The 27,987-nt window shown below is 39.4% G+C and overlaps 1 protein-coding gene across 1 annotated transcript; it reads right to left on the bottom strand.

Annotated features, from left to right (window-relative positions):
• LOC148869431 (uncharacterized) lies at nucleotides 1–27,987 on the bottom strand. Its single transcript, XM_088968880.1, has 10 exons — nucleotides 27,419–27,987; nucleotides 27,151–27,303; nucleotides 26,283–26,498; nucleotides 25,996–26,178; nucleotides 25,609–25,830; nucleotides 18,909–19,025; nucleotides 18,680–18,823; nucleotides 16,127–16,228; nucleotides 1,362–1,430; nucleotides 1–646 (listed from the first exon to the last, which is right to left on the bottom strand). The coding sequence occupies exons 1-10, from the start codon at nucleotides 27,617–27,619 to the stop codon at nucleotides 431–433; spliced, it is 1,623 nt and encodes a 540-aa protein (XP_088825006.1). The 5' UTR covers nucleotides 27,620–27,987; the 3' UTR covers nucleotides 1–430.

Below are 27,987 nucleotides of genomic sequence, written 5' to 3'. Positions count from 1 at the left end.
TGAGTGTAATTTCAGTTTATTTCATAAATGATATATAATATCCAGATCACATATAAGCCCACTTCGTATATGACAAACTGAATTCAATTGGAATCATCCCAATTTCCATATTTCTAGCCTTGCATTGCCAAGCCAGCACTTTGACCCTTCCTGCCTTTCACGTTCTGAATTGAATACTCTGAAGTTTTTCTTCAACTTAAGAAAATAACCAAAAGATAGGAGAAAGGCAAAAATCATCACGTCAGTCATCAGTAACCCACAAAAGATTATCATGGGTGTGACATCCCAGTTAATTCTCTTCAACCGGGAAAATTCACCTCTTTACAAAGCATGTCTGCTGATTCCCACAGCAGCAGATAGAAATGCCCGAGTACACGGGCAATCTAGCCAACAATGCCTGTCAACAGAATGAACAGCCAATCTACAGTACCTAGCTCCCATTTACAAAATTGTCTAGACCTTCGGCCAAATCAATTGCTGCTCCGATGTAAGTTGGTGGAGTTAGCTTCAGAAGATTGGCCTTTGCTTCCTTTGGCAATTCCAAGCCTTCAATAAATTCTTGTATGCTCTCTTTCGTTACTGCCCTTCCTCGGGTTAGCTCCTTCAGTTTCTCATAAGGTTCTGGGATGCCATATCTTCGCATCACCTAAAAAATGAGCGAGAAACCATGGTATATTTGAGAATGAATTTCTAAAATAAACACTGAACAAAAAACGCAGAAGAAAAAAAGGGGGTTTGATATGTGCTCAAGTTACAGTGATCCAAAAGTTGAGAAATTTATGTGACAACAATGTTTAAAGTATGATTCTAGTCTTATAGGTCTGTATGATGAATAGTGAAAGCCATCATCCCTAATTGTGCAAAAACATGGATGCATGAGCAGTAGGTTCTAAAATTCAATTGGTTCTTGGCTTCTAGCAACTAGATATTATAGACCAAAAAACAGATGTTCACATTCATGCAGATGGTGAACAATACCTTTATTTTTGTGTATAAAATGATGGCCAACAAATACAAGAGTTAGCTTTTAGACCATTAAAGGGATGAAAACTTAGTAAGATAAAGCTCAGAATCAACCTGGGTTTGGGCTTATGTTGAATCCTTTGTTTTTTTAGTAACTGAAAAATATCATCATTATCATCACCCATGCCAGTATTTATTGGACAGCTGTTGTTGTAATATTGACATGCTTGTTAACTACTAATTATGCAAATAGTAACCAAGGAAACAATAAAAAGTTACTCACGAAAAAGTCAATGCATCCCATCATATTTAATAAATGGATAAAAAATGGTACCTGGTTATGGATGACCAGGTGTCAAGTAAATTTTACAAAAATAAGGACAATATGAGATGCTTACAGTCTGTATTGGTTCAGCAAGCACCTCCCATGACTGCTCTAAATCTTCAATTAAGCGAGGTTCATTTACCTGCGATCCAGAGAAAATAACTGAGATTGCACAGAATATGCACAAAGGTCTCATTATGCATTAAAATATGAAAATTTCACATCTCAAATAACAAGATTCAAGATGTTTTTCTCTCCCATTAAAGTTCTTTCCAAGAGTATCAAGTTCACATTTTTCTTGTAGAAATAAACATAAGTGATACATGACAACATCCATGGAATACAAGTGAGAGCAACATCAATCAGATGCTAATTAATGATCACTATAAATTACACAATCAACAGAAAAGATCACTGCATCTAAACTACTAGGAATGGAAGGTCACATTATAGCCAGCCAAGTGGACAGACATCTACTCTCTTTTCAATCATGTTACTTCAAAACATGCTGCATAAGGAAAATGCATTCTGAAAATAACATAAGATCAACTCCATGGTCATGTCTTGCATTCTACCATCATCATGTGATACTTGTTTTTGTAGTATTTGGCAACATAATAGAAGGATAAGAGCCCGGTCATCCAGGGTGAACATATTGCTCAGATGAACCCAGAGCAGTCATAGCTGTCAAGGCATCAAAGCAATTCTAGGCAATGGTAGGGTGCCTAGTCACCTAGCTGTAGGCAGGCACCAAGGCAATAAGAATTTTATAAAACAAAAAAATAAATAAATAAATACATTTTGGCAAGGTCCCTTATTTTATATACATAATAATTGAAAGAATAGAAATTCACTTTATTAAGAATTTAAGAACATTAAATTCCTTTCGAAACATGGCAAATCATCATATCTAAAATATAAAAACATTTTAAATATATGCTAATTACAATTTCATATCAATTAGCAAGTAAAGAAGGTTATAATATTAAATGCCAAATATTAAGATAGAAAGTAAAAAAGAAAAAGAACAAGGGTGAACCTACTTTTTTATTCAATATGTGTGTGTGTGTGTGTGAGAGAGAGAGAGAGAGAGATAATAAAAAACACAGAAAAATAAACTTCTTACACTTTTATTCTTTCTTTCTTCTCTTTTCCCAAAACCCTTTGATCTTTTAAATTTCAATAGTAAAACTTTAAAACAAAGTATAAATGATATATATAGTTTAAACAGAAATATAGAATGTATCAACACACATATTGGAAAGATGTAGCAATATAAATGACACATTAAATTTTTTCTAATACAATATTTTACCTTCTTCAAAAAAAAAAAAAAAAAAAAAAAGTTATAGCAATATGAATGACATAAGGCCCCACCTTGTCATTTTTGCCACCTAAGTGGATGACTGATTGCCTAGACCGGTTGTTTCCCCACCCCCACTTTCTCTATCCTTTTTAATGGTGCCTTCTTTGGGAAATTTAAAAGTTCAAGGGGGCTAAGGCAGGGGGACCCGCTATCCCCTTTCCTTTTCAATTTGATCATGGAAGCTCTTAGTAAACTCACTCGCAAAGCTGTTGAAGGAGGTTTCTTACAAGGTTTCGAGGCTTGCAGCAACTTGGAGCAAATCCCTTTGCTCCAATTTGCAGATGATACCATCTTTTTCTTTGGTGCCTCATCTGATCAGATAATCTATTTGGGTTATGTCCTTAGGTGGTTTGAAGCTGTTTCAGGTCTGAAAATAAACCTTTCAAAAAGTGAATTAATGCTAGCTGGAGATTGCAATGTAGCAGAACATTTGGTGGGTATCCTTGGCTGCAAAGCTCGGAAGCTACCAACCACTTATCTTGGCCTGCCTCTCGGTTCAAAAAGCAACTCCAAAAGAATTTGGGACACAGTCCTTGAGAGGTTCGACAGGAAGCTTGCCACTTGGAAATCTAAAGGGGGCAAGCTCATTATGTTAAAATGTGTGTGTTCTCTCTCTCTCTCTCTCTCTCTCTCTCTCCCCTACTACCCTTATTTCAAATTCCTGCTGGGGTGGCCAAACAGCTGGAGAATAGGATGAGATCCTTCTTATGGGCCAGATGGAGGAATAGTTACAAGTCCCATTTGGTAAACTGGAACATTATTTGTCAGCCTAGAAAGCTAGGTGGTCTAGGTATCAGAAGCTTGAGACAAGTCAACAGATCCCTCCTTGGTGGTGCTGAAGGTTTAACAAGGAAAGAGGAAGTCTTTGGAGAAGAGTTGTAGCTGCAAAATGCGGGCTCTCATCCCTTGGGTGGGACTCTGGCCCTGGCTTCTCTCCCCTGGGGTGCACAGTCTGAAGTAACATCCTCAAAATCCTCCCTGATTACTTGAAAGGAATCAGCTACAGGTTAGGCAGAGGAAACCAAACCCAGTTCTGTTATTCAACTTTTGCAAGGCTTGTCAGCTAGAGGTCTGAACAGGACGGGTAAACTATTGTAAAACTGTTGAGGGCCCGGGAATAGGATCTCGTCACGGGTCGGCCCACGGGGAAAACCTCCTGTTTTCCCTTATTCCTTCCTGCTCGTGATGAACCTATCTTGGCACCTTCGGTGATTTGTCCAAGAGATCACCAACTCTCCTAACTCATTCTTGACTGAATAATTTGATATCTCATTCAATAATGGGGTCTCCTTAAATAGGAGATTACAAGAGTCCTAATCAAAGGGAGTCTCCTTGCTGAATAGGGAGACTTCCAGTTTTATATTGCTAAGGATAAGATAAGCTAATCCTAATCTGATAAGCTACTAACAAGATAAGATAAGCTAAGCTAATCCTAATCTGATAAGCTATTAACAAGATAAGATAAGAGATAAGAACAAGCAAAATGAGCTAATCTAATCTAGATAAGGCTGCTGTTGCCGAACTGGGTAGGATGAGCATCACTGAATCCTTGCTGCTGCTGGCGGTGGGCCCGAGGCCTGTTGCTGCCAGCGGCGATGGTACGTCTTCCCGAGGAAGGCGTCCATAACATTACTCCCCTCCTGGACTACGAGCTTGTCCTCAAGCTCGAAAGCTGGATTTGTGGCTTGGAACTCTGGCAATGGGATCCATGTGGCTTCTGTTGGTGGTAGATCACACCATTCCACCAAGACTTAAAGGATTCCACGATTAAAACGAGAGCGGGTGACAGTTTTAGGCTAGGGGACCAGTTTGCCATCTTTCAAGGGTGGCAGGGAGGGAACTTGGTTCGGGGGAACACCCGTAAATGGTTTCAGCAAGGAGATGTGGAAGACATCATGAAATCGGCTAGTCTCTGGCAATTCCAGCTGGTAGGCCACACTGCCAATCCGTCGTTGAACCTTGTAGGGCCCATAGTACTTAGAGGCCAGCTTCGGGGCAGCCTTGTGGCACAAGGAGCGCTGCCGGTAGGGCTGGAGCTTCAACCAAACAAATTGTCCTGGATCGAACGACAGTTCCCGGTGGTGCTTATCATAGTGGAGCTTCATGCGGAGCTGGGCCTGCTGTAAGCGAATGCGGACGTCGGCGAGGAGGGCGTCGCGGTCCTGTAAGGAGTGATCGATTGCGTCCAAGCGAGTAGATCCAGGCTCGTAGGACAGCAAGCGGGGAGAATCCCTGGCGTAAACGACGCGAAAGGGAGTCATGCCGAGGGAGGAATGGTAGGTTGTGTTGTAGCAGTACTCGGCCCAAGGAAGCCATTCCAACCACCGTCGAGGTTGATCGCCTACGAAACAGCGGAGATACATCTTGATAGTGCTGTTAACCACTTCTGTCTGATCGTCGGTTTGTGGCCGGTAAGCTAATGAGTAGGCCAGAGTGGAGCCGTGTAGTCGAAATAACTCTTTCCAGAAGGCACTAGTGAAGACTGGGTCTCTATCGCTGACGATGGATTCCGGCAACCCATGTAAGCGAAAGATATGTGTAAAGAAGGCGAGGGAAACCGAAGTGGCACTGTACGGGTGTGATAGAGGAATGAAGTGCGCGTATTTAAAGAAGCGGTCGACTACCACAAAGAGAACTGATTTGCCCCCTACCTTGGGAAGTCCCTCAATGAAGTCCATGGAGATGTCGGCCCAGCTCTGCGATGGGATGGAAAGGGGCTGAAGGAGGCCTGCCAGGTGTAGGTTTTCCCATTTGTGTTGTTGGCACGTGGAGCAAATCTGGACAAAATCTCGAATAGAAGTCTTCATACCTCGCCAATGGAAATCAGTCCGGACGCGGTATAGTGTTTTTTGAATAACCTCGTGGGTGGAGTTATGGATGCTGGTGATGATGGTGGGAATCAACGGGCAGTCTGTTGGAAGATGGACTCGTCCCTTATACAGTACCAACCCGTCGTGAAGTGACCAATCGGGGTCGGCCGTGCCGGTCTGGATCTTCTGCAGTAAGAGCGACCATTCTGGGGACTGTGGTGCTGCCTTCTTAATGTCGTCAAACAAAGAGATCCAAGGTTGGGAAATGCTACATAGAACCATCACATCTTCTTCTCGCCTAGACAAGGCATCAACTGCGCGATTAGAGGATCCCGCTTTATATTCCACCCGGAAGTCAAACCCGAGCAGTTTGCTAACCCAATGCTGCTGAGGGGAAGTGGTGAGATGCTGCTCTAATAGGTATTTGAGGCTGTAATGATCAGTTTTGATGATGAACGACCGCCCCCACAAATACGGCCTCCAATGCTGGATGGCTCGGGCAAGGCCGATTAGTTCGCGCTCATAGGCTGGAAGCTTCAGATGCCGGTCAGCCAATCTGCGGCTGAAGAAGGCGATCGGGTGCCCTTGCTGCTGTAGTACGGCCCCGATACCCACTCCGGAAGCATCACACTCGACTGTAAATTCGAGGGCGAAATTAGGTAATTGCAGGACAGGGGTTGAAAGCAGTGCATTTCGTAGTGACAAAAAAGCTTCATAAGTTGCGTCGTCCCACCGGAAGGAGTTTCTCTTCAACAGGCTGGTTAACGGGGCTGCCAACACTCCATAGTTCTGTACAAATTTGCGGTAGTAACCCGTTAAACCGAGGAACCCGCGTAAGGCCTTGGCGGATTGAGGTTTGGGCCATTCTGTTATAGCCTGAATCTTGGAACTATCAACTGTTACACCCTACCCATGGATGATGTGGCCGAGGTAAAGAACCTGTCGCCCCCCGAAGGAGCACTTGGACCGTTTCAAGAATAAGTTGTGTTGGCGTAGGAGTACGAAAACGGTCCTCAGATGGTGGACATGCTCTACCCATGATTTGCTGTAAACGAGGATATCATCAAAGAAAACTAAAACAAATTTGTGCAGATGGGGCTGGAATACCTCATTCATTAGTGACTGAAATGTAGATAGTGCATTGGAGAGTCTGAATGGCATGACTAAAAATTCAAAGTGGCCATAGTGGGTGCGAAAAGCAGTTTTCTTCACGTCACCGGGAGCCATGCGAACTTGGAAATATCCAGACCTGAGGTCCAACTTAGAGAAATACTGGGCACCATGCAACTCGTCCAGCAGTTCGTCAACAACGGTTATAGGGAACTTATCTTTGATCGTCCGGTCATTGAGTTCTCTATAGTCAACACAGAACCTCCACGTTCCATCCTACTTCGCCACCAACAGAACCGGCGAAGAGAAGGGGGAGTGACTTTTGCGTATGATCCCTTGGTTCAACATCGCTGTACATTGTTTTTCTATCTCATCCTTCTGTAAGTGAGGGCAGCGATAAGGCCTAACAACGACTGGTGCTGAACCCGCCACTAAAGGAATACGATGGTCGCAAGCTCGGGAAGGGGGAAGGCCCTTCGGTTCCTGGAACAGATCTGAAAACTCGGCGAGAAGTTTTTCCATGGCTGCTGGTTCTGTCTAGAGTGCATGAACCTGTGGTGTCTTTTCTTTAACCCTGCAACCGTGCCATGAAACTTGCTTGCCATTCAGATGGAAGGTCATGGTGAGTGCGCTGAAGTCCCACAAAATCGGGCCTAGGGTAATTAACCATTTGACCCCAAGAACAATATCGAACCCATCCAATGAGAGTACAAATAAATCAACAAGAATTAGTTCAGAATTGACCTGTACTGGGACGTCCTTACAAATCCCTGGACTGTGAACTTTTTCACCATTTGCGACGGCTACCTGTAGTCGCGGCCGGAGTTCTATTGGTAGTTTTAACTGCAGGGCTGCATGTTCACTTATGAAGTTGTGTGTGCTCCCTGAATCGACAAGAATGCGCACCGGCTGGCCTGCGATCTGTGCCTGTAACTGCATGGTCTGAGAGGTTTTAATACCGGTGATCGCATGGAGAGAGATCTCTGGTTCGAATGTGACGGGTTCCCCTTCCTCCTCCTCTTGCTCATCTATGAGAAGGCAAAAAAGCCTCTTGCATCTATTTCCTGCCGAGTAGAGGTCATCACAGTTGAAACATTAACCTCTCGCTCGGCGCTCTGCCATTTCTGCCCTGGTCAAGCGCTTGATGGGAGGAGTGACCATGTTACTGCCTGTACTTGTCACTGCTCTAGAGGTGGTAGTCGTGGGAGGCGTCATTTCCCGGCTGGTAGCAGAAGAGGGGGTCGTTGCTGCTGGTCTTGGGGGTACCCACGAGTTCGGTGGACGACCCACATTAAAGATTCCGCGGCTGAGTTGCAGCTTGCGCTCAAATGCGCAGGCTAAGTTCATGGCTGTGACCAAATTTGGGGGATTCTGCATCTCGACATCCACTCGCAGGGGTCCTACTAACCCTGTTGTGAACATATCGACTTGCTGGTCTGGTCGCACGGCGGATGCCCTTGCGATGAGGGTTTGGAACTGTCGCTGGTATTCGGCAACTGTTCCGGTCTGTTTAAGGTTAATTAGCTCACCCAGTGGGTTGTTGGTCAATGGGGGTCCGAACCGAAGAAGGCAATAGGATTTAAATTGGGGCCAACTGAGCCCGGGTTCTTCTTGCTATAACCGATAAAACCAAAGTTGTGCTTCTTCTGTTAAATGAAAGGCGGCTAGGCTTACCTTGTCCTGGTCATTTGTCCGTTGATTCCGGAAGAACTGCTCGCAGCGATACAGCCAGCCTAGGGAGTCTCCGTTGCCGTTGTACGATGGGAACTCCGGCCAGCTGTACTTGGGGATGATGGTTGCTCCATGGCCGACGGACTGCTGTTCGCCGGAAGACTCTGGCAGATCTGGCCGACGGTCGTTAGCTGTTGTCCCTCCGTCAAAGTTCCTTTCCCTGCTGGAAAGAAACATCTCCATTAGTCGCCGCAGTTTTCGCACTTCACCTTTGATCTCACGAACTTCGGAGCTGGTCTCCACGAGTTGGTGCTCGAGGTCGTGGACCCTGGAAGGTAGCTGTTCCAGATCTCCCATGACGCCTTGCTCTGATACCAAGTTGTTGAGGGCCCGGGAATAGGATCTCGTCATGGGTCGGCCCACGGGGAAAACCTCCTGTTTTCCCTTGTTCCTTCCTGCTCGTGATGAACCTATCTTGGCACCTTCGGTGATTTGTCCAAGAGATCACCAACTCTCCTAACTCACTCTTGACTGAATAATTTGATATCTCATTCAATAATGGGGTCTCCTTAAATAGGAGACAAGAGTCCTAATCAAAGGGAGTCTCCTTGCTGAATAGGGAGACTTCCAGTTTTATCTTGCTAAGGATAAGATAAGCTAATCCTAATCTGATAAGCTACTAACAAGATAAGATAAGCTAAGCTAATCCTAATCTGATAAGCTATTAACAAGATAAGATAAGAGATAAGAACAAGAAAAATGAGCTAATCTAATCTAGATAAGGTTGCTGTTGCCGAACTGGGTAGGATGAGCATCACTGAATCCTTGCTGCTGCTGGCGGTGGGCCCGAGGCCTGTTGCTGCCGGCGGCAATGGTACGTCTTCCCGAGGAAGGCGTCCATAACAGGAACACCCTCCCATCTGCTATCTTTTGGAAATTTTGGAAGGAAAGAAACCATCGAACTTTTGACCTTAAAACTTCAAGCATTAAGGAGGTTAAAAATAATCTTTTTTTTATCAGTGAGGTTAAAAATAATCTTATAGGTTTACTTTGTTCTTGGCTGGGTGTACATGACCTTTTCAAGGATGTCCAACTAATCTTTTTTTTGCGTGTTGGATCATTTTTTTATTGAGTTTGTCGTATATTCCCATTGTACAGGTCCTCATTGTACATGGGTCCTCTTTTTTCTAATACAATACCTTACCTTCTTCACAAAAAATAAAAATAAAAATAAAAAAAGGTAAAGGCATTTAGGCAAGATGCCCAGCCAAGGATGACTAGTTGCCTAGGTGGGCACCTAGGTGACACCTTGACAAATATAGGTCACACCAAGGTTCAAAATTTCAATACATATTGGGCCATATTGGCCATTACGTATTGTATCGGTGGCTTCCTTATACACCCCTACAGCATGGTTTTCAAGGTGCCAAGGCGAGGCTAGGCAACTGGGGGGCACCTTGTCACCTAGGTGATGGATTTTTTTATGTTAAAAACATAGATGCTAGGGTAGTTCCCTAGATACCATAACCATATTTCTTTAATAATTATTCATGATTTTCATAAGAAAAGTAAAAATTTCATATCAAAGTACAGAAAATCAACATATTCATGAGAAGAAAAGGAAGAAGGAAAATAAAATTCAAAATATAGGGGCTGAACCCATATTTTTGTTATAGGAAAAGAAAATAAAAGGTGTTGGTGGTAGTAGTAGTAGTAGAAGAAGAAGAAGTAGTAGAAGAAGAAGAATATATGGAAGAGGAAAATGTGCTGATTTGATAAAATTTCAAGTTCTTTCTTACTTATTGGTTCAGGTTTTTAAGTCTTCAAGGGTTCAATACAGCATTTAGCATTGCTTGTGTTGATAAAACCCTAATAAATAAGAAAACAATAAAAAGAAATTAGTAAATAAACACACAAAATAATTATTTTAGTTTAATAATGTCTATTTTATAATTATAATCTCAAAAAAGAATGAATAAAAAAATAGTTTATAGTAGAAAGTAGAAAACTGCTTGGCGATTAGGTGATTAGGCAAGGTGAGCCTCAAATGGCGCCTTGTCGCCTAGGCATCATCGCCTTGACAACTATGCCCTACAAGGGATGTTTTGGGCTATGACCTGGTTCATGGGGTAGAAGGGCCTTAAACCGACCCCCCTGAACCAGTTGGAGAAGAAAAACAAAAAAAATAAAAGGTGAGCCATGATACAGGTCGATATGCCCCTACCGGCGTATCGGCCTGTATCGATATTTTGAACCTTGGGTCATACAACTCTTTGGCAGATGGATTGGCTAGGGGAGGGGAAGAGAAAGCTGAGTTGTACTGGGGATTCCCTCCTACAGTCCTACTCCCAGTATAGTTTGTTTTCCTTTTATTGTTTTCCATTCACTGTGGTTTGCCTCCTTAGTAAAAGTTATGCTGATCTAATCTTGCCCACTATCAAATCTGGAAGGCTTGGGTATTGTTCTTCGGACTTTTTCATCTTTGTAATGAACTTTCTGCAATGGCAAATGCCTTGGCTGATTGTTTAGCCAAGCAAGGGGTAAATAGGGAGCATTTGTTTTGGGCTCAGTCGTGATTTGATTTATGTATTAACTTCTGTATTTGGAGAGGATGCAGCCCGTACATTTCCTAGGGATGCTTGTATTGTTTTAATCTTTTGAATTAGTATATTCTTCATTGATAAAAATAAAAATAAACTTTCTTCAATCAATTACAGAAAAAGTAAACAAATAAGACAAGTCCTAATTGTTAGTAAATTGGAGGCTCAAGGAACTTGGCAAGCATAGATTCATTGTGAGAAAAACTAGACAGCTGGCTAGAGAGCTGGGTGTTATTGGAATTGAACTCATAAGTCATATAAAAATGTAGCTGACTCTTGCAAGGCAAGTAGTTATTGAGGAAACTTTGTATTGGGGAGTAACCATGAAGGGGATGTCAATTGCAATTTGGGTTACATGGCTGTTGCCAGCCTGATTCTTGCAAAAATTGAACTATCTCTGTATAAATTTTCTGTTTTGAATAAAAGTTAGTGTAATCTATCAAAAAAAAAAAAAAGAAGCCCAATTGTTAGTAGCTTGTATTCAAGTTCAGAACTAGTACAAGTTTGTTTCTTTGGTTTTTGTTAAAAGGCTGCATTTTATGTTCATGGAATGATTAATAAGGGACAGCCAACCTCTAACTGTAGCCTTTCAAATGATGATGATAGTCTTCTTTCAACTTTTCAAGAACATTTTTTATTAGCAATGACAATTTGGTATTTAATTAATGCAATAGAGGAAAAAGTTACTTATTCAAAACACAAGAAAAGATAAAGCACGAAGAGCTATAGACTGCCTAGAGGGGAAAAAAAAGAAAGAAAAAGAAAAAAGTAAAAAGTAAAAAATAAGAGAGAGAGAGAGAGAAGAAACTATAGCTAGACTGGCATACACTTACAACAAGATAAAAAGAACACATATAACAGTTGCTATCTTGAAAAGTTGTATCCAAAGAATTATGATAAAAAAAAAGGTATAAATGACTATTCTACGTCACATAAAATTTTCAATCTTTGTTCTTGCAAGGAAATTGCATGTTGACAGTGAAAAGTTATTCTTGTGAATGGTCTACATCTAGTTAGCTGATGACGTGATCATTATGACTAGGTCAATCAGTAACATTACAGATTTCGGTTTCCGTTACAAGTCAGATCTTTTTCATTGGCCTAGACCTTATTAGATGTATATTTCCATTTTTCTTCAATTTTTCAAATGAACTTGATCATTATGTACCAAGGTCTAAGTCCTTGCAGAAAGTGGCCAAATAAAGATTTGAATTTGTGATCCCATTTTGACAGGATGAATTAGTAAAAGCTCAACTTTGACAGTAACAGCATGAGAAATCCAGGAATATCAGGCGTTGGTGGGGGTTTTAGAAACAGAAACGGTAAGATGTTGGCTTTGTATTCAAGACCTATAGGGCAAGGAGATTTGCTACTGGCTGAACTCTTGGCCATAAACCAAGGATTTTTGCTGACAAGTTCCTATATCTTAGTGACATGATTGTGGAAGATACTTCCAAAATTTTTGTGAATTGCCCAACAACAATCCAGGGCCTTGGCAGTAGAAGTGATCATAGCCTGGGCCCAGGCCTGGCCCAGCACATACCCCATGCCTGAAATACAAGTTCGCACCTAGTCTATGCAGGGCCAGGCCAGGCTTTGGCCTATGTCACTGAAAACATTATATTTAATAATATATAATATTATATACTATATGACAAAATATATGTTATTGTTTATGTAAATAAAAAAATATTATGCATAAAATGCTATTTGTGTTATTTTATAATACTTATACATGTATAATGTATAATATAAAATAAAACATAGTTATAAATATATATATAGGGCTTCAAATGATCACCCCTAACTTGGCAGCATCGTCATGTTGTGAGAGAAATAAGAAAGTTGGCAAACAACTTAAGAGTCCAATTTCTGTGGACAAGGGGTGCAAATTGTTTGGCTGATGCTTTAGCCAAAGAAGAGTACAACAGGGAATACTTGTGATGATGACAATTGAGGGACCAAGTATATAAATGGGATTGATAGGTGATTTTAATTAGAGATGCTTGGGGTGCTTGGCACTTCCTAATGTACATCAAATTTTTTCTTTCAAGTATTAAACTAACAAGTTACCAATCAAGAAAGAAAAAAAAAAAAGCAATCCCATTTTGGATGTAATTGCTAAACAAGTCTCAAGCTGGAAACTTGGACAACTATACAATGCAATAACTAGAGTTGGGCCTTGCTATTCAGAATAGATAGATCATCTTTGGAGTGTGCAATGAGATATTGTGATCTACTCTGCTAAGCACATGTTCTTTGTTTAAGCATGCAATATGCGAGATCAGGGTGCTAGCTAGTAGAAGTTTTTTGTACCAATCCTTATTTGAGCTTTTTTTTTTTTCATCTTATGGTCTTGAGGTAAGCTGGAACAAATGAACGAGGCCAAAATTGGAATCCCCATCTTTTTATTCTGATTTTCCTGCAATATGATGTTTAACTTTAACCTTTGCAGGTTTTCATTGCATTCTTTTTAGTCATGTTAGCTTTTGGCTTTCAGCTTACCTCATTGCCTAGGAGACATACTCATACATCAGCTTACTTAGAAGTTAGAATGTATGTAACTTGATGATGACTCAAACTTAGCTACATACATATCAACAGGAAGTTACCCAAGACAACTCCTTGGTAGATCATAAGCTCAGTAAATAGATATGCATATGTAATTTTTATATGATATGTACCATGCATTTGTTCCAAACTGCATGTCCTCTACCAGCATATGGAGCATATTCTTAGCCTTTATGACCATAGAAAGCATTGTTTTAACAGTTGGTTAACTAAACAGTGCTGCTGATCATCCCAAGGATGAGGACTATGTCGCATCTCCAAGGTAACTGCTTACCATATACGCCAAGAGAAATGGAAAAAAGCTTCAACAAAAATTATATTGAATAAGAGGCAAGTACTAACAAGAATCCAATGATATATTCCAACTTGGTGATCTTGACTTCTAGGAGACCAACAACCAGAAGAGAACCATAAACCCTCTACATATAATAGTATAGCTTTGATATAGTTTTCTTCTTAAAGTAACCTTTGTAAAGTGGTAGGTGGGTATCCAACCCATGTAATATACTCTGTTCAAATTGGTATTAGATGCTAAGGTAGTTCCTTGTTTATCTAACCAAAGTCAAGAATCAGCTGATTAGAATGGTTCTAGCACCACAACAAATATGAGTCTTGTCAAACTTTGATCCATTCATGGTCTTCACATCGCCTAATTTCCACATAGAAGAACAACTTAATGGTAAAGATTCCTTGAAGAGGCAAGAGATCATATTTGTTTGGAATGACAATAAGAGTTAAACGGGCCTCTGCATATAGCTTACCTTGAATATGATGGCACCATTTTGTATTCATTGAACTTCTAACACAACCTTGATATTAAATCTCCAAATGTAAACACCATGGATGGCACATGCTACAGAAACTAATTGTATGAATATCAAATTATCTAGTGGGAAACTTGCCTAAAAAAAAGCCTATCTATTCAAATCTTTAAAACTAGAGAAGTTGAAGGAAAGGAATGAGGCATTTTTTTTATCAGGAAGGAACGAGGCCTTATTAGGGTAGTGGTTATGGAGATTCCTGTGTGAGACAAATAGGTTTTGGCACAAAGTGGTAACTAGTGTACATGGGCTCTCTGAGAATGGCTGGGATGCTGGAGTTTTCTCGTAGGGCTTCTAGTTCCTCACCTTTGAAAGCGATTCACAAAGTTCTCCCGCCGTTTCTCAACCTCATCAGATTTGATCTCAATTCAGGTAATAAAATCAGTTTTGGGGAAGATGTGTGGGTGGGCGAGCAATCCTTAAAAACCTTGTTCCCTTCAATCTTTGCCCACTCCTCCCTCAAAGGCAAGTGGTTGCTGATTTCATCTTCCCCTCCCCCTCCCTGTCTGGTTTTGCTTGGAATATGGATCTTCGTAGAGAGGTAAGGGATTCCGAGATGGATTCTTTGTCTTCTTTGTTGCAGCTGATTGATGTGGTGTTTCTATACATTTCTAAACAAGACACTAGGGTTTGGGCCCCCCACCCCTCTGGAGTCTTTAGTTGTGTTTCCTTCTTCAAATCCATGTCCTATCCTGCTCAACCTGGGGTACCTTTCCCTGTAAAAGAAGAATGGTGTCGCCCTATTCCCCATAAAGTGGGTGTTTTTTGTTGGAAGGTCTATCGTGGTGCAATCAACACCTGTGATCTGATGCAGAGGAAGAGGCCTGGCTGGTGCCTTTCGCCTAATTGGTAATGCTTATGTGAGACGAATGGTGAGACTGCTTATCATATCCTTGTCTCCTGTCCTTTTGCTAGCAGTATTTGGGATTCTTCTTTTTGGATGCAGGTGGGATACTCTGATAAACTTGGAAATGCTTTTTAACCCCTCTACTTTCAGATGGCCAGAAACAAGAGGGAGAGCACTGTGGAGATGCACAAGGGCAGCAGTAATTTGGGTATTGTGGGAGGAAAGAAATTTGAGAATTTTTTAAGAAAAGAAAAGATGCAAGGAAGAAATAATAGAAAGAATTGTGTTAAAGGTAACATCATGGGTAAGTCACTGAACTTGTTTTCAGACTTTACAATGAATGGCATAATTAGGAACTGGAGGGAAGTTGCTTCATCCTCAACTGTTAAGGTCTTAAAGGAATGGGACCCCCCTGAATCAGGACTACTCAAACTGAACATTGATGGAAGCAGCCTTGGCAACCCGGGAAGATCGGGAATTGGAGGGGTATTTAGAGATGACAAAGGAAATGTAGTGGGGCTGTTCTCAGGCCCTAATGGTAAAGGTGATTCTACTACAGCTGAACTAAAGGCAGTGGTATTTGGATCCAAAAGGCTAAGGAGATGGGGATGCAAAAGCTTGTTGTGGAAGGCGACTCCAAAGTAGTGATAAACTGGCTAAAGCAAACTGAAGAAATACCCTGGCTGCATAGGATTGGTATCAAGAAGATTAAAAAACCTCTCCAAGGACTTGCAGTTATCATTTCAGTGGACTTGAAGGGCAGCAAATGGATTTGTAGACCAGCTAGCAAAACAAGGGGCAAACAGGGATCAGTGTTTTTGGGCTCAGATGTAAGAATGACAAATCATAAGTGACAAGTGGCAGTTTAATTTTAGTGGGGTAGCCAAGGCTACTCATAATCTGTAATTCACGTTTTATTATATTAATGAAATTCTCTTTACTGATCAAAAAAAAAAAGCTAGCAACAATGACATAGAAAAAGGCATTTAGAACCAATACATCTGCTTGGAGAAAATAACAAAACTGGCAATTTAATGCTTACCTGTAGCTTTGCAATTCCCTGTAGTGCACTTTTGTAGGCAAGAAGAGAATGCCCTAATCCTATACCCATGTTCCTCAAGACTGTTGAATCAGTCAGATCACGCTGTAAATAACATCAAATAAGAATCACTGCTTATGATCTACATTTTAATACCATAACCTTCTCAAGCTGCAGCTAATTACCATACAAAGGGAAAGTATTCTCAAAATAATATACCCCGCATGATCTGTGAGCAAATAGTTACTAACCAACACAGTATTCTATCAAGACCCAACTGCCAAGGAGCTAGTAGAAGTTGGAAATTGGAGACTTGGAGTAGAATTGAATCATTGGAGAACCAAATTTGAAAAAGATCCATTTTTTTTGGAAACACACAAACAGATTGATAGATTAATAGATCTTATCATTCACAAAGGCTAGTGAAGATGGTCAGTTTGACTAGACAATAATGTCCAACCAGACTAATTAATTAATTATTTCTTGATATCTGATTAATTATTTTTATGGTAATAAAAGAAAAAGATTTTATTAAAATAAAAAAGAAGGATACAAAGGATGGTGATCATCAATCACCCAAGAAAAAGAACAATCAAGACTACACCTCCAAAAGACCAACTCCAGCTTCCAAAAAAGCAAAGAAAGAAATAACCACCCACGATACAAGAAGCAACAAAGACCAATAAACAGACCACCCCTGCTGAACTAGAAAATTGCACACCAACACCCTACAATAGCTGCACAAACAACACCAAACTCCACAAGATTAAATAGAAACCCTTTTGCTTCTCCTGATAGCTGTCTTCGGCTTTTTCACTTTCCTAGCAGGCCCAATTCCAAAAAAAAAAAACACTTTCAATCTTGCAGATACTTATGAAACCCAGACAGTTCAAGAAATTCTGTGTAACTGTTAAACCTTCTATTCTCATTAGTCTTCTTTAAAACTCTCAGTGTCTTTTGATCATCATTAATTATTATGAAATTGTTTGCAAGTTTTTTGAAAAAAGCAAAATATGTCAAAGAAAGTCATTAGGTATTTTAGTAACTATAATACACAAACTTACATAAACTAACCTATTTCTGCCACATGGAGAGATCTTGTGGCCAATCCAGACTGTCCATCAGATAAGAGACCACTGGATTGGCAACATATTAAAACTTACAGTCCATTCAGCCATATGCCCCACTTGTATTGATGGTTTTCACAACTAACACTACCCATCAAAGTTTTTAACTTTCAGTATAAATTTAACTATTTATCGTAGTTGTCAAGGCAATGCCTAGGTGACAAGGCACCCTTTGAGGCTTGCCTTGCCTAATTGCAAAGCAGTTTTGTACTATGCATTATAAAATACTTTTTTATTCTTTATTTTTTGACCTTATAATTATAAAATAGACACTACTAAACTAAAATATTCATTTTGTGTGTTTATATACTATTTTCTTTTTATTATTTTCTTATTTGTTAGGGTTTAATCAATACAAACATTGCTAAATGCTGTATTGAACCCCTCAAAGACTTTAAAACCTGAACCAATAAGAAAGAAAAAATTTTTAATGTTGTCTAATAATCAACACATTTTCTACTACTTTTTTCTTTTCTTCTTTTTTTATAACAAAAATAAAGGTTCAGCCCCTATATTTTTTTAATTTTCTTTTCCTTCTTTTTCTTCTCATGAATATGTTGATTTTCTATACTTCAACATGAACTCTATACTTTTCTTATGAAAATTATGAATAATTATTAAGGAAATATGGTTATGGTACTTAGGGAACTACCCAAGGATCTACGTTTTCTACATAAAAAAAAATAATAATCCATCACCTAGGCGGCTAGGCAACAAGCCCCCCCCCCAGTCACCTAGCCTCGCCTTAGCGCCTTGAAAACTATGCTATTTATTTTGCAAAATGTGCAAGATATTTTGGGCTAAAATATTCCATGAATAGAGGATAACAAGAGGACTTTGGAGACTCCTTTTGAGGTCCAAACTAATTTGTCACATGAAAGATTCCCAGGTTGCTAAGGGAAGCTCACAAGATGACCTGAGTTTCATCCTACATGCATAGATGAAACTGGTTTCCTAATCAGAAAAAATAGAGATTTTTCCTACACAACCTACATTATTTCAGCCAAATGGAGGAACTTTGTAACCAATCCAGACCATTCATCGGATAGGGGACCCTCTGTATTGCCCAAGTTCTAAATCTTGCAGTCCATATCAGCCCTATATCAACCTGAATTTGAAACTTAAAAATCTTGCAATCCCCAAAATTTTTCAATTTTTATTTAAAAAGTTATTCATAAAAGAGAACTTATCTAGGCAACGGAATTCTTTTGAAACCAAAAGTTAGAGACTTAAAATCCAGGTTGCACCCTTTTATGAGCCACCATTCAGAAGAAATTCCACTTCAGAATATCTTGAATTAGAAGTGGCCCCTATCTAAGCACTTTCTTTCCAAAGAACTGTATAGAAATGCACTCCAGATTGAAATAACAAGTAGGATAGTGAGGGAGTATTAAAGAAAATTCATATGTGAAACTACATATGTTATTACCTGCCACCGTGATATGGGCAACTTTGTGCTGAGGTGATGCAGAATAGCATTAGCCACTCCAAGGTTACCCTCGCTGTTTTCAAAGTCAATAGGATTTACTTTGTGAGGCATGGTTGAAGAACCAATCTCACCAGCTTTGGTCATCTGGAAAATGAAAGGACCCTTGAGACTTAATACAAGAAGATTTTCATTTTCTAAACGTTAAAAAGAGTTGCCATCAGATGCTCACCTGTTTAAAGTAACCCAAAGATATATAAGCCCATATATCCCTATCAGAATCCATCAAAATATTATTGAATCGGATTATTGCATCAAAAAGTTTTGCCATATAATCATGAGGCTCAATCTGCACAGAAAGGACAGCACAATCACAGATGGTGATCTAGAACCCAAAACATAGACAAACAAATAGAAAGTCAGATGATTCCCAAGTCTACCAAATACCAACTAGATTAAAGGTCCACCATTCATGAACATGTCATCAACATTTTTTTATCAATTAAAGTTGATGATATGACGAGTGAACATGTCAATAACATTAATAAAAAATGCAGATACCATCAGCTAACCAAAAAACTATTTCATACTGTTATTAATTACATCTGTAGGAACAGTAGGATGCTTCACCAAGTCTACCCAGATATTGAAATGATATGGCATGGATGTAGAAATTATATTTGAAGTTTATGAGAACAATCATCCTGCAGAATGGGTCAGCTGCCTCAAAAGCATACAGCTGCAGGACCAATTATTCTTCTCAAGCAGTAAGCAGTACAGTAGGTCCAACTCCCACATGGATTCCCTAGATTGGCTTTTTCTATAATGCAGCACAGCAGCCATATCAGACGATAAAAATTTTATTGTCAAATGAAATTTTATTGTCAGGCTTTTTAGCTCCACTTCATTTTTTATTGTCAAATGATAAAAACTTTATTGACAAAAAAAAAAAACTATACAGTAAATATTTACAAAAGGTATGTTCTTTGAACTTTACAGAGAAACATGGAGCAAACTCATTGGCAATCCCCCACTGTTCATAGAAGAACCACCAAAATAGTAAGTAGAAAACAAAAAATATACTATAATGGATATCCACCCCAAACCAGCAACCATCTACTAACTCCTTTGCAAGCTAAAAAGTCACCAAAAGAATTGGCAGATCTAGGAACCCAAGAGAACACAGCTTTTAAAATGTGAGCTAAACAACACCTTGCTTTTCCAATACGATGTTTTAATTGCCAAGGTCCTGCAACTCCCGCCACTTCTAACAACTTCTTTAAGCCAGGAAATGTTAATATGGCCATCAACAAGCAAGCTCTGAAAATAATACCCGTCTCACTCCCTGAAGCACATTTCTTAATTATGCCTTAATAAAGTTTCCATTTTTTTATGAATGAAGATAATTTTATTAAACCAGAAAATTAAGGCATTGCAGGAAACCCATGGAGAGGCACAAGCTGTTACCTCTCCTAACAAAGTATTATATCAAGTTAAAACAGGAATAAAACATAAATAAAATTACAGTGCTGCCCAAACTAAATGCTCCCTTGAAGCCCCTTGCTTAGCTAACCCATCCGCTAAGGTATTTGCTGATCTCCCCACCCAAAGAGAGTAACAGGCATGCTCCTTGTGAACCAATTAACTTTCCTCAAAAAGTCTTTGTATCGCCATATAGCTGAGCCTGGATCTGTCAACCATCCCACAACAATTTTGGAGTCTCCTTCAATTACCAAATTCTTAACTCCTAATTGTTCTACAATCTGAGTACCTTGTACAACCGTCAAAATCTCAGCTCTATTAGAGTCTCCTATTCCCGTTGGACCTGAAAACAATGCTAAGATGTTGCTATCCTTATCCCTCTCAGCACCCCTCCTATCCCCAATGGGCCTGGATTTCCTTGGCTGCTACCATCAAAATTCAGCTTTACCCAACCTTCAGACGGAGGCACCCACATTGCAGATATCCTGTCCTTTCTCGTATTTACTGTTAGCCACAGCTCTCCAGTTTCTCCAAATATCATCAAAAGAAAAGGTATGAAAGGAATCCACAGTTCTCAACCAATGAATGGCCCTAGTCAAGAGACAATCCTCTACAACCTGAATGCTTCTTTCCTTTTCTTTGAATAACCTTGCATTTGTTTCTTCCCAAATTGTCCATAATGCAGCTGCTCTAGTACATCTCCACATGTTTCTTCCTTTTTTTGTAGGCCACACAAAAAAGGAAGCATCAAAAAGCTGACTTATGTCCATGGTCAGATTCCACCTGCACCCAAACAAAGCAAAAATCCAACTCCAAATAGCAACAGAAAAGGAACAAGGTAAAAGTAAGTGGGAGCAATCCTCACCACTAGCCCTGCAAAGTATACACCAATTAGGGGACAAACAGATGAAAGGCCTTTTCTTCTGCAAGCAGTCCAAGGTATTGATCTTTCTATAAAACACCTCCCAGCAGAAAATAATAATTTTAGGTGGAACAACTCTATACCATATCTCCTTGGCCGGAAGACCCAACTATCCCGAGGAAGAGCAAAGGGCCTTAGAAAAGGAAGCACATGTGAAGTAACCTTTTGGATGAGGGGACTATAATCTCACATCCAATCTAAGAGGGTCCAAAAAAACACTGCCAAGAAGAGACAACAGGTCTGAGACACTAACAAGTTCATCATCCCTCAAGCCTCTACGAAAACCAAAGTCCTAACTTAAGGAGGGTGAGACATGTGTTGGGAGAAAATGAGAGATAGCTTTTTCCTTCTAGAGGGAAAAGGAATAGAGAGATGGAAACCGGTCCTTAAAGGCAAAGGTACCCACCCAAATGTCTTCCCAAAATAAAAGAGAGTTACCAGAATTGACATCATACCTGACATAGTTAAGAAATTGAGGGAGGATACTCTGGATTGCTTTCCACGGAGTTGCCAACGTAGCTCGACGCAATACACCAACATCCCATCCATTTTCCAATCTGCCATATATAGTAGCTATCACTTCATGCCACAAGCTCTCCCTTTCTATGGGCCACCTCAACAACCATTTTCCTAAGAGAGCTTTATTCTTGAGAACTAGCCTTCCTAATCCCAATCCACCCTCCTCTTTACTCCTACAAACTATTTCCTAGTTAATTAAGTGATCTTTCTTTTCCTCACTTGGCTCCCAAAGAAAATTCCTCATTAATCTCTCCAACTTCTTAGCCTCCCTAAGGTTTGCTAGGGTGGTTCTCAATAAGGTCACTCTACCCCCTAGAGAGATGTAGTTCTTTTTTCAAGAAGCTAATCTTCTCTCAAATTTTTCCAAAACTAGGGTCCAAAAAACTACTCTCCTTTGGGTTGGCCCCTAGAGGGAGACCTAGGGGCCAAGAAGAAATGGGACAAACCTAAACAATCTGCCACAAACTCAAGAACCCTCTCATTCATATTAACACCCACCACACAACTCTTGTCCAGGTTTATCTTCAAATTGGAGACATTCTCACCTTGTCTAAGGCCTCTACATGCTGGGAAAAAATCCTTGACCACCCGATTAACCAAGATTGAGTAATGGCAGGAGCTCATACAGCCCTTTACCCAATTGCACCATCTATCTCCAAATCCACAACACCCGAGGACCTCCAGTAAAAAGCTCCAATCCACAAGATCATAGGCCTTTTCTAAATCCAACTTACAAGCAAAACCTTGATTTCCTGATTGTCTCATGTCCTCCACACACTCATTTCCTATTAAGATCTGATCCATTATTTGTCTTCCCTACACAAAGGCACCTTGTGCTTGACTAATGATGGAGGGCAGCACTACTCGAATCCTCATAGACTTTAGCCAGGATTTAATAGATGCTTGTCACCAAGCTAATCGGCTTAAAATCCTTTGGGTCCTTTGCATTTATCTTCTTTGGGATTAGGGCTAAGAAGGTAGCATTAACTCTAGGTTCCTGAAACACCCCAACAAGGTCGTCTTTAACCACATCCCAACAGTCCTGATAGAAATCCATGGTGAAGCCATCTGGACCAGGTGCTTTAGATCCATCCATTAAAAACACCGTTTGTCTGATTTCCTCTTCACTAAAATCCCTTTCTAACCAATTTACTTGTTCTTCGGACAGCCTAGTCCAATCCATTCCTTCCAATCTAGGCCTATTATTCAACGGTTTCCTATAGATTGATTTGAAATGATCCACAAACACCTTAATAATGTTTCCATTATGTACCTCCATTACTTTTGGTGGGTCACAATTGTGACTTTGGCTTCCAAAGAGGTATGATGGATGATGAATTGAATCATCTCATGAGTCTTTTACAAATTCTTGATAGTGTGTGCTTGGACCCTTCTAAACTAGATATACATCTTTAGGCCCCCCATCCCAAGAGTTCATTCTTGTGTGCCTCTTTTTTCAAGTCTCCCCCCCCCCAATCCTAAGGATTCATTCTCATGTGCCTCTATTTTCAAGTCTCTTTGCTTTTCTTAGATCCTTCTCTTCTTTTCCCTTTAAAGAGGTTTGGGGTAGACCCATTCCACCTAAACTAGCCTTTTGTTGGGAAGTGGATGTGGATCATAGTAAGATCAACACTTTGGATTAGTTACAGAAAAGAAGACCTTCTTTGTGTGTATCTCCTAACTGGTGTGTCTTATGTAAATCCAATGGTGAGAGTTATTACCACCTACTAATCTCTTTGTTTGGCTACAGGTAGACCTGTTCATGGGCAGGGCCGGGCTTTCACTCTGCATTAACAGATTTTTCTAAGGCCCGAGCTCAGCCCTCATAAAAAGCCCCAAGTCCGGGCCTGGGCCCTAGCCCGAAGTCTATCTCATGTCACTGTTATTGCTAAAGCAGCTGAATAGAGAGAGAAAGAGAGAAAGAGAGAGAGAGAAAGAGAGAAATTATAAAGAAAAAACAAAAAATGTATATATTAAATTATTAATATATTCTAATAAATATTATATAAATTACACATTATATATTTTATAAAATATATAATGCTGAGTCAGGCCGGGCCGGGCTTTTTTGACAAATCCCAAGCTCGGCCCGTAACACAATCAGGCTTGCTGTTTTGGGCCTGAGGTCAGGCCCGCAGGATTAATTACATGTCCAAGCCCGACTGGGGTGCGGGCCTAGCCGTCGGGCTACCCGGCCCATGAACAGGTCTAGCTACAGGTGGTCAACAAACAAAGGTTAACATGCTATTTGATCATTCTGCTTTTGTTTGGCCCAAGAAGAGGGGGCAGATTATGTGGAGATGCATGAGAGCAGCTTTGGTTTAGACTTTAGACTATATAGGAAGAAAGAAATACAAGAATATTTTTAGAAAAGGAGTGATGGCTAGAAGCTCCTCTAAGAAATGTGTGAGAGCAGCTTTGGTTTGTGTGATGGCCAGGGTATTCACTAGATTAGGACAGTGGACTTGTTCACACAATTTTCCTTTTATGACCTTTGGATGAATTAGGAAGTTATGGCTAGAAGCTCCTCTAAAAAGGAAAAAGTAAGCCAAGTTCCCAACTCATTTTTACATTAAAAAAAAAAAAAAAAAAACAGCTTCAAAACTAAGCTAAATTCCTAAGATATGAATTTCTCAAAAGAAATAATTTATTAAGCTAGCACACCTAAATAAATTCTAATTCAAAAACTCAAATAACCCAGAAAAAGGAAAACGTTGTCATGGCCACAACTAGTTGCAGTGATGTTTGAATTTCACAATCTTGTCTAAAATTAATAAATTTATGATTCAAAACCCAAACAACCCAAGAATAGAGATCTCTTCACAAACTCTTAGGCCGTCCATATATCAGCTACAACTAGCTCAATTCAAGTCCAAACCTAACAACCTTGGTCCTTTTTTATTAGTAATCAAAAAGAATTTTATTCATTAGGGTAAGAATAGGAATTGGGTGAACCAAAGCTAGTAATTAGTTTTGTAAATCAAGTAATCAACTGTTATAATGCTGAACCAAATGAGCTTGTACCTTAATGGCCTGCTACTCTTTTTTGGGTAAGCATATTCCTAACAAAATAGAAATGGCTATTTATCAAAAAAAGGGATGTAATAATTAAAACCTGTGCCAAGCACCCCTTATATAAGTTTTAGGTTGGCCCCTGCCACTTCATCCAAACTTTTCCTATATATCTATATGCTACTAAGATATAATCTCCCATTGTGAGATATTGGTCAAAGCTGTATATTACCAAAATCTCACAATCTTGGTATTGCTAGATGGTTTATTGAATATCCTATCTATGGCACCAAAATCAGGCAATATAAAAAGTTTAGACCCATCTAATTTAGTGGGGCAGCAAACAAATTGGATTAAATCAGATCTTCCTATATCTGAATTTGACTTGTTCATAATCAGATTTGAATCAAATCTTGCCAATTAGATTTGGATCAGATTTAAATCAAATTGAGATACTGAATGCCTTCATAAAATTAAACTAAAAAACAATATTATATATCACTAATAAAATGAACTAAAATGATTTTTCAACAATAAAATAATTGCAAATGACTTCTATGAGACTATATTACTCTTAAATAAGCATACATCATTGAAACCAATTTTATTAATAGTTAAAGTGGGTGTGTGTGTGTGTGTGTAAGCCTTATTCCAATGTATGACTCCTTGATTGTGCTTCTCGCTTTTAAAAAATTGCATTTACATCTTCTTGCTTGGCATGTGCATGTCAGTATTGAAGAGTTATTAACTCTAAATGGACAATGGATGATCTCCCAATCTCTCACCCTGCCCAGCCACACAGAAACTCACAACCCGTGTAACCGAAAAATTCCTTTCCTTTTCTACTCATTCACACAAGGCATGACAGTTAACTCTTTGTTTTGCACTTTTTTGTAGAGATAGAATACATGAAGCAGGCAAAAATAGCCAGCATGAGAAGCCGAATCAAAGCCATGAACTGGATTTAACAAACAAAATAAATGGATATTAAATATACCTGGGTCACATAGGGGTTGAAACTTAATCCTAGAGATTTGACAAACTCTTCAGCAATGCTAGGCCAATAAATATCTGGATATGCAACAAGATGAGCATTGTAATTTCCGACTGCACCAGCAAACTTGCCCAACAACCCAATTTGAGAGATGTCCTGTCTTTCTTTACTAAATCTGGCAGCAAAAATCGCCATTTCTTTGCCCAATGTAGTAGGTGAAGCTGTCTACAATATGATAAACAGAAAAACATCCAGCCGATTTAATAGGATATGCAAATATGAAGAATCAAAGTAAAAAACCAATTATTAAGTGTCACTATCTATAATAGCATCCTTGTTACATAAACTTATTTCAGAGCATTCCAATAGATATAGAATAAGTTTCAATACCTGGCCATGAGTGCGAGAAAGCATTGGAATATGGGCATTCCTTTTTGCCATGTTGCAGAATGCTTCAATCAACTCATCCATGACAGGGAACAACACACTGTTAAGAGCTTCTTTAAGCATCAGTGCATGTGCCAAGTTGTTGATATCTTCGGATGTGCAAGCAAAATGAAAAAACTCAATTACCTAAAATACATAAGATAGAGATTTGACATATTTAACACTCTCAAGAGGGAAAAACTAGTAAATTGTAACGCTTACATCTGAAAAGAATAATTAAAGAAACAAACCTTTGAGATCTCTGAATTGGATTGACACTTTTGCTTCAAGAAATATTCAACTGCTTTAACATCATGGTTAGTCACTTTCTCAATGTTTTTGATATCTAATGCATCTCTCATGCTAAATCCATCAATGAGTCCTTGTAAAAAAGATTGAGCTTCTTCACTAAAATTTGGAACCTCAGTGACTTCAGGAATTTGTGAAAGCTTTATTAGCCATTTGATCTATAATAGACAAAAACCATGTTAATTTGAACAGTATAAAATTCTTAAAAGCTGTTAAGTGAGACATAATAGATAAATATACTTCAAGATGACTGATGTAAGTAGATCCAGTGCAACAAACCCATCCGGACAAAAGTAATTTAAGAAAAGCATAGTTTTATATCATGCTTATCTTTCCAATTGTTTCCAGTGTCATTTCTTCTCTTTCTCATGGCAAGAAAGCTCAAAGTTTAATATATCATGTATTAGAAAATATAGACAATCATAATAACCTAAATTAAAAATAAGGAAAAATAAATAAAAGAACCAAAATCTAAAAGGATCAACATGGGACAACACGTGAATGAAGTATAATGCCTTTATATGGATTTCCTCGCGTTACAGATTAATGCACATCCAGTTTTCCGTTTTCCTTGGTCTTCTTTTTTTAATGGAAGTGTCGTCCATAATAGGTCTAAGTTATAGGAAAGATGCGTTTTTTTTTCTGAAAAAAGGTGAAGTATTTGCTTGTATTTTTCCTGGTGTCCATCCAGAGTCCAGAGTTCATGCAACTAAGAGACGAATATACAACAAATGAATCGTTTTCATATAAGGAAATATATGTTACCAACAGGACTATGCTGCATGCAGGCGGGTGAATGCAGAACAGTACCTCAACTAGAACACGGTAGCGGATTAGACCATATTCACTCAAAAAGGGAGCCAAGTCTTTGACCTTTCCCCAGTATCGACCGTCCAATGATGATAAGGCCGTCAAACTAGAGAGTTCAAATTCCTTGGAACATTCGCCAAACATACTTTTCGTCTGAAAGATGAAAGTTCACAAAACCTAAGTCTTTATCACGCTATGATATCCACAATTACATTTCAAAGATTGAAATTTTAACTGTTAGCATAGTCAAATAGTTATAATGAATCACCTCTGCTGCGAAGACCTTGTTATCTTTCAGACAAGCTTTGCAGTTGACAACTCTAGAGACGAACCTGTTGGAAACGTGAATTGAATCATTCAAAGCAAAACGTGAACTTGAAAGCGCCCTCCACTTGCAATGATTTCGTCTAGAGTTGAAACGCCATAGTTGAATGCTGTTACAAAGCGTAAGAGAAGATCCAATCTCCATGGATGAAATAAGAGGGGAATGGGAGAAGAAAAATACTTGCAGTTGCAGAGAGGGGAATGCAGCGAAAATGAAGAAAAGGGGCGGAATGAAGAAAATGAAAGTATACAAAAAAAGCAGAGTTGTAGACTTGTTGGTTGTTGCAGTGAGAGACGAGAGAGGAGAGAACGGTGGGCAAGAATAAAACCCTGGGCGAGAATGAGGAAATTGTCGATTTTTTTTTTTTTTTTGGTAAAGTAAAGAAGAAATTGTAGATTCTGTATTTCTGTGTTAGGGAAAAGGGCTTAGTGCTGGCCGGCTGGGGGGTTTTGAGGAATAAATTTCCTCACTTACCCCTAAGAGATTTTATTTACATTAGTGAATAAAAATAT

This window comes from Nelumbo lutea, chromosome 2 (assembly GCF_056320005.1).
Source record: "Nelumbo lutea isolate HS-2025 chromosome 2, American lotus-T2T, whole genome shotgun sequence".
NCBI lineage: Eukaryota > Viridiplantae > Streptophyta > Magnoliopsida > Proteales > Nelumbonaceae > Nelumbo > Nelumbo lutea.
Note: the sequence above shows the minus strand (reverse complement) of the source record. Positions and strands in the feature narration are given on the sequence as shown.